General features: G+C 36.7%; 1 protein-coding gene across 4 annotated transcripts in view; it reads right to left on the bottom strand.

The window, feature by feature from the left end:
* Positions 1 to 2941: 2941 nt before the first annotated feature.
* Positions 2942 to 7707, bottom strand: part of LOC121285533 (BRCA1 associated protein) — a 73009-nt gene continuing 68243 nt past the window's right edge. For all 4 annotated transcript variants that reach the window (XM_041202065.1, XM_041202064.1, XM_041202063.1 and 1 more), the window contains exon 12: positions 2942 to 5863. In XM_041202065.1, coding sequence (XP_041057999.1) covers positions 5506 to 5863 — 358 coding nt within the window. In that variant the 3' untranslated portion in view covers positions 2942 to 5505. The remainder of the gene's footprint in view (positions 5864 to 7707) is intronic.

Below are 7707 nucleotides of genomic sequence, written 5' to 3'. Positions count from 1 at the left end.
CTCCAATCCCGTCAGGTTCCTCTCTGACCTATTTTTCTATTACACTGATGGCTGTGTCACTGCTTCCTGTCTTCACCCTAATCTAGAATATTTATTTCAAATTTTCTCCTTGCCTATACCTTTACATGATCCAACTTTGGTCTTCCTTTCCTCAACTACCTTCTATCTTTGGGAACAACTATCTGGATCATACTCCTTTCCACTCCACTTCTGTAAAGACTCTATTCTCTTCCTCCAGTTTATGTCTTTGGTTGCATATGCTCCATTCCACACCAATGTTTCAGAAATAATATCCTGTTTCCTCAGTTGAGGATTCCCAACCACTTCCACGGCAGTAGACTAAACCTTCGACTAGGTCTTTCCTATTCCCACGTTTCTGTCCCCCTCCCTTCCCCCACCATACAGAACCATGTTGGGCTCCTTAACCAGCAGATCATCTGCAATTTCCACCCCTTACAGCGTAATCCCACCACACACATCTTCTCTTCCTCTCTCCTCTTTCCAAATGGATCAATCCTCTATGATACAATGATTCACTCTTCCAACATCCCTACCAACTGCATTCCTTCCCTAGTATTTTCTCATTCTCACATTACCATCCACAGCTCCCAACGCTCCTCCTGACAAGAGACAGGAATTTATATACACTTTATGTATACTAGAATTTATTGCTTATGGTGCAATTTCTTCTACACAAATTAAGTAACCACTTTACCAGACACCTCTATTCTGACAACAAATGCAACACAACTCTGTTGCTCACCACTTCAGTATCCTACGTCACTTCGACTCTGGTATCTCTGTCTTTGCTTCAGTTGGGAAGCTCAACAAACTCAAGAAAGTCCATAATATTGAGTTTAATAACTTCAGACCTTAACCATAACTCCCACTGCTTCTTCAGCAGTAGTGCTGGCAATGTGGGATGGGTAAGTCAACAATTCGGGGGATAGGTGAAAGAATGGTTTAGCATGTGATTGGAAACCTCCATTGGAATGCCGTGCCTGCTTGGAAACTATAGTTTTTTTTTATGTGCTTCCTTTTCTACCTGCCTCATCCCCCACTCTTTCAATTAGTCAATCTATCATAAAAACAGAAAATACTATAAATACTTGGATCATTCAGCATGATTATTTTCTTTAAAAAGTATTATTTGACCTATTTGCATTAATGCATGGTTGTTTTAAAACTTGATTATTCGTTACCAATTATGCTTTTAAAGCAAACAAAAAATGTTTGCAGTGGAGAATTCAATCCCACAGCAATTTAAATAAACTAATTTGATTTACAGGAATTGTTAAGCAACTGCTTGTGATACTAGTGCAGGGGCATTAAATATTTTCATCTGTGAGTTCGGTGTTTTATGTCATAATGTGAATTTCTTCTTGCTGAACTGTCTCACAGAATTACATCAATGCATTAATTTCTGAGATCCTTCTTATTAAATTGAAACAAACCATTTAGTTGTATTTGCAATTATGCAACAGTATTTTTTTAAAAAGGTTCATACTAGGAAATTGAACAACTTCATAAAATGGAATAGATTTTGTTATGCTTGAAATGATTTGCAAACGTATTCATCAGCAATAACTTGTATTTTTATATTGTCCTTGGCATAGTAAAACATCCCAAGGTGCTTCACAAGAGATATCAAACAAAATTGGAGCCACATAAATAGATATTGGAGCAGATGATCAAAAACTTGGACAAAAAGGTAGGTTTTAAAGAGCATCATATAGGAGAGAGGTAGCAAGGCAGAGAGGTTTTGGGAGAGAATTCCATGACTTGGGCTCTAGGCAACTGAAGACACGGCTGCCATTTGTGGGGCGATTAAAATTGGTGATGCACAAAAACAAAATTGGAGAAGCAGAGTCCTGAAGGTTGTAAGGCTGGAGATTAGAGATATGGTGGGCTGAAGCCACGGAGCAATTTGTAAACAAGATGTGAATTTTAAAATCAAGGCCTTGCCAGATCAGGAGGCAATATAGCACAGGGGAGATGGGTCAAAGGGATTTGGTATGACTTAGGTTACAAGCAGCAGGGTTTTAGAAAAATTTGAGTTTATGATGGATGAAAGATGGGAGGCAAACCAGGAGAGCATTGGAACAGTCAAGTCTAGAAGGTAACAAAGGCACAGATCAGGGTTTCATCAGCAGTTGAGCTGAGGCAGGGATGGAGATGAACAACGTTACATTTCCATGATTATGTTTTCACTAGTTGAATCCTGATGGAATCCAAGGCTGTAATCTACTTAATGCAACTTACTCGATTACATGCTACATGCCAGTGAGAACCTGACAACCTGACTAATTTTAGACTTACTAAATCCACTTCTTGCCAGCCAGCATTATGAGGGAGGGAACAAAAATTATCAAGGCAAATTTTATGAAGAAATGGAAATCTTGAAGGACCTGTGCTAGGAATACTAACACATCCTAAACACAATTTTCAGATATTCCCTCCCTTACCAGGTTACCTCTCATAAAATGATCCCAATTGTTCTCATGGAACTTGCAAGGGGAAGACTTTTTTTTTAATTGAAGTATGCCCTTAATGGTTAAATGCACTGCTCAGTTAGGGAAATAAGACATGAAGACAAGGAAGTCTAAGTTGCCAGATCTCAGCTAGAGGATTACAGCTGCCAGTTCTGAACTAGAAGGGGAAAAGGTGGCTGCCATGGTTTCACTTCTGATTGCTATCCAGTGACACTTTTACTGCAAGTGAATGTGTGGATAGAAAGTGACAGGATTGTATTTGATTCTGATACTTTCACCCAGTTGAAGAAGCTGCTGTTCTCACTATGAGAAGTAGCCAGTGGGAAGTTACTGTTTTTGGAACTGTACCTCAATATGAGGTTAGGTCCTTTAGGAAGGTGAAAAAAGGAATTAAGGTGAATGCAGTGGGATGAGGGCAGCATGGAAGACAAAAGAAACAAAGGTAAATGTTTACTGTGGCACAATTTTTATTCTTTTTAAAACAATCCCATAATAGTTTTTTCACAACTAGGGCTGCAGCAAAATTTTGTCCATTCTGAACAGCCAAAAGTTATGTTGCACTGCCTGATTCACACGTATGACAGAATTATTGCTCAGTTTATTGAATTGAGATAGTGTGTCTAATTTAGTCCACTCTATGTAAAATTAAAATACAGTGATCCGGATTGAAGAGTTTGACCTGAAATGCATCAATTTGCACTTCAAGATTCAACAGCCTTCAATTAACAATGTGTGTAAAATGTTATTTACAAAATGGTTATATTAATACCTCCATTAAGAAGTAACATGGTTTTGCTGTAGATAATTTACACCTGCATGTTTTTCTTCAGAGACATTTGTTGCAAAACATCTAAAAAAAAACCTGCTTTAATAAATTACCATCTTGTGCAGTGTAATTAAAAATGGTGAACACTAGTGGTCCTCACAGCCAGGTAACAGACATTTCTTGCAGAAAAAATATCTCCTTCAATATACCTGCTTGACAATTTACTCAACACCCATCAATCAACAGCTGTCTTACATCAGCTATCATTCAAAATATTTAATCACTATAATAAGATCAACTCAGGAAACCATGCAAGTAAACTTCAATCTTTAGGTTTCTTTATAATCTGCAGGATATTAATAACTTCTGAATTAAGGTTCATTCAAAAATGAAGTACATAAATTGAAAACACTCCCTCTCTTTAAATTAAATTACATAATATATTAATACACAATTTTTTTTTCTAAGTTTGATTCTTTACAGCAACCACACAATTGCATCTGGCTCTGGCATTACAAGTGTTCCAAGCTTCTTGTTAAGTACTGCAACCCTTAGACAATATACTTACTGCTGACTTGACCACAAATGAGAGAAAGGGAGGACTTTAAGTAGCTTAGGTGCTCTAGTAATCTACCAAATTCCTTTTCCATCCTTCGTTACATAGGTATGATTGGTGCCATTTTGTATTTGCATAGGGTTCTACTCAAAAAATCTATGCATTGCCAAAAATAAAATCCCTCAAAACAAAAACAAATTACATGAAAAAGAACTGTATTAGCTGTAAAGTCAGTCGTAAAGAATAAAATTGTGCAAATGAGAAACAAAATCTCTTGCACATCAACAGTAATTTATTGCAGGATATTCATTCCCCAAAGTGTGGAAGAACTGGAGGTCTATAGATACGGATGATTTGCAATGGCCCTCGATGCAAGTGAAGGAACACCTGGACACATTAGTGAGATATTCAGTTTATTCTTTGGGTGTGAGATTTATGGTGAAGCACAGCCCATCTTTATTTCTTGGGTGTTACATGCTACTTAGAATTCTTTCATTTTACATGTGAATTATTGTTCCTGTTGACAGTCAATTTACTGGTCACATCAGTGGGTAAAATGTGGTTTTACCGTCACAAAACCTGGCTGTAAAAGTCAGTGCACGCACACAAATGGTTTTGTCAGCTTACCGTAATTTTTATATTCTAAAGTTAAAAGCTTATGTTAGTCAATTTGACGGACCCTCATCCTTTCAATTAACTGCAAATGTCTTCAGTAAACTTAACACACATTTAATTTTTTTTTCAATATATATCTACTCTTTTAATTCTTTTCTAATGCTAAGCAATCTTTACTCTTCCCTAATGTCAACATTCATTACTTGCAAGGCAGGTATATAACTTTAAATGCCGGCTACACCACCACTATAACATTTCCATTAGCCACATTACCCAGCTTACAAATGAAATTCTCAATTAATGTTGAATTATGGACAATTTTCTCCAATGGACTTGAATTTAAACTGCACAAATTTATTTCAGGTAGGTATCTAACAGCTGAGAGAGATTAGCATGTATTTAGTTTGGCCACAGTTATGCTGAAATTCCAAAGGAATGCAGTGTACTCATCGACATCATCACCTAGTCCACAAAAAATCTACTTTCAACAATAAAGATGTGCAGAAACACAATTAAAATTTGCTTTTAAATTCACTGTGTCCTAAAGTGTTCCAGGTATGCACACTGTACAGATTTGAATGACGGTTGTGTCAACTATATTGCTACTTCCATTTAAATCATACAGCCTATAATCCAAATAGTGTGTCTAAGTGCTGGACTTGTGGGTCTAATGAGTTAGGTTGCGAATTTCAAGCAAGTTGAAAAATATTAAGACAGAATTTTAATGCCAGTGTCCATGAGCAGTAAATTACTGTGAATTATTCATTGTGATAGAGTAGCTTGTGATGCCCTGAACATTTGACAAATGTACTGCAAACCTTTCAATTGCATGGCTCATACACTTAAGCTCTAATACCAGCAAATATAAATCAATAATGTTGTATTAAATAATTTTTCTGCACAATGCAGAATATAGCCCAACTGCCAAAAAACTGGCAATTCTTGAATATAGACTCATAGATAACACAAGTATGGTAGTAGTCAGCACTGAAAATAAGCAAATATACACACACCTCCCAGGAGGTTTTTTTGTTTTGTTTTTTTTTCCTTCCTCTTTCAAAAATGAGAAAGTTCAACTATTTGCTCCTTTTGCCTCTTCCTCTCCTGGAGGTCTGTTTGGTTATGGCTCCAGGTGACGATGCAGCAGATGCCACTGCAATATTTATCTGTCCCTCTTGAATCTCCTGTCGGGTGTCGGCTGGCATTTGATTGATTTTCTGCTGAGTCTCCAGGTAGAACATGACATCTCGCAGCTGCTCTTGCACCTCTGTAATCTGCCTGTCCTTCTCATCACATGTGTCCTTCAGCTTTTTTTCTTCTTCCTTCAGTTTGGTTTGCAGCTGAATCTGATTAGCTCGCAGGCACTTGTTCATTTCTTGTTCCTCTTTCAGTTCAGTGCCCAATTTCAAAACTCTGTTGTTCAACTGAGAACACCTAACAAAATAGCATGAAAAGAGACATATTTAAAAACACCGGAACACCCCAACTGGAATTTTATAAGAGCTCAATGTTCATTTATTTATTTTGGTTCTCAACTGTACAATACATTTCAATCTCCAGTCACATCTACATTGGGCATAGGAAAAATGACAGGGATTTAGTCGTGGTGGCATCTCCTTCCAATCTTACACAAGAGTAGTTTCCCATGGTAAATACTTCCTGTATTGGTACTATATAACCAAAAAAGAGAAGCAAATATTTTTTGTGCAAGAAGTTCCTGCTTACCAAGCTTGTTAACATATTTCTAGTCAGATTAAATTGTGAGATATACAACATGGATGGACAATAAATTCAGACCTTCATGTCTAGCAACAATAGCAATTTACGATTGGCTACAAATCAGAACAGCCCAAAATACAATTGTTTTAGCCAAGGACTGTACTTGAGACTTAATTCTCTAAATTAAATACACTTTACTGTGTATGCTGTTAAAAATACATAAACAATCCTACACCACTTTTTAAAGCCCTAATAGCATTTATGGTAAAGTTTAAGAGCTAAATGCCATTTTAAACTTCTTGAACAGTTTATGACTAACACTGTATTTCTGCAAAATAAACAATGTCAGTAGTACTGCTATAATAGAACTTTGATTTGGATGATCAGTAGGTCAACAGGTTGCAATTACACAACTCATATTTACACCAATGCAATGTCAGCAAGAATTGCTCAATATGCTTTTGAATTCCACTATAACTACTGTATATTCAAACCTAAACTTCAACAGTTTGAAGAAAAAAGTTCTCGGTTTATCATAGTATCACAGCACAGGTAAAGTAGGAACATAGCTTTCATTTGTAGAATTGTCTGAGGAATAGTATAGAAAGATCTGTTTGAGTGGCTTTACCAGAGAAGTATTCAAAATGCTCACAAAAAATGTCACTCACTGGAACCCAAAAGGATGCAATCTTCAAAATGCGTAAGGCAGGGCTAGTACAAATACTTCAGCATAAAACAAACATTTATATTTTAGGGCTCGAAGAACTTTAAAAGTTGTCATTTGTACAAATATTTGACATGTTTGCCACAGTGCAAATATTTGTGTGAGAACCTGCTAATCATGCAAAGTAAGTACCTTTTGATATGAAGGGACTTGACAAGTCTATTAAAAAATTTGTATTGCAGTCAAAATAGCCCTTCAAGTTTACAAGCAAAAGTTGGAGTTCACAGAAATTTAAATAGTTTACAAATCATGCCTACAGAGAAAATCAAAAGGAGGTGGCACCTCTGCAACAACACAGTCTGGCACAGCTCTTGTTACTAGCTGCAAGATGACGCATATTCCCAAACTGAAACCTCCAAAAACAATATGTGGTACATGTTCCCTACATATCAAAACTAGCATGATCAAATTCCATTTGGAATTTCAATACGAAACTATTCCTCAAATTGCATCCCAGTAACTAACTGCAGAGTGACAAGAGGTCCACCCACAGATCTGCAAGGGCAATCACACAACTAATAGGCAGGATCACATCACACCCCTCCCTAAACACATGAAATAACTGCAACAATGATCATCTATAATCCTGCAACACAAGATTATTCTCAGGTTAACTTTGACATAGGGTCATATTTTAAGAATAATTTTAACTGATGGGCTAGTGATGCCAAGTGTCAGCATGGCTAATTTCTTCACCCTCCGAACTGGAGAAGATCACAGAGAACGCAGCTGTGTTAAAATGAAAAGTAAATGTGGAAGAATTTGTATTTAAAAAAAAAACAAAACATTTCCATTTATATAGTACCTTCCATGACCAACAGGCATCTCAGTGTTA

This window comes from Carcharodon carcharias, chromosome 13 (genome assembly GCF_017639515.1).
Source record: "Carcharodon carcharias isolate sCarCar2 chromosome 13, sCarCar2.pri, whole genome shotgun sequence".
Classification (NCBI taxonomy): Eukaryota; Metazoa; Chordata; class Chondrichthyes; order Lamniformes; family Lamnidae; genus Carcharodon; species Carcharodon carcharias.
Note: the sequence above shows the minus strand (reverse complement) of the source record. Positions and strands in the feature narration are given on the sequence as shown.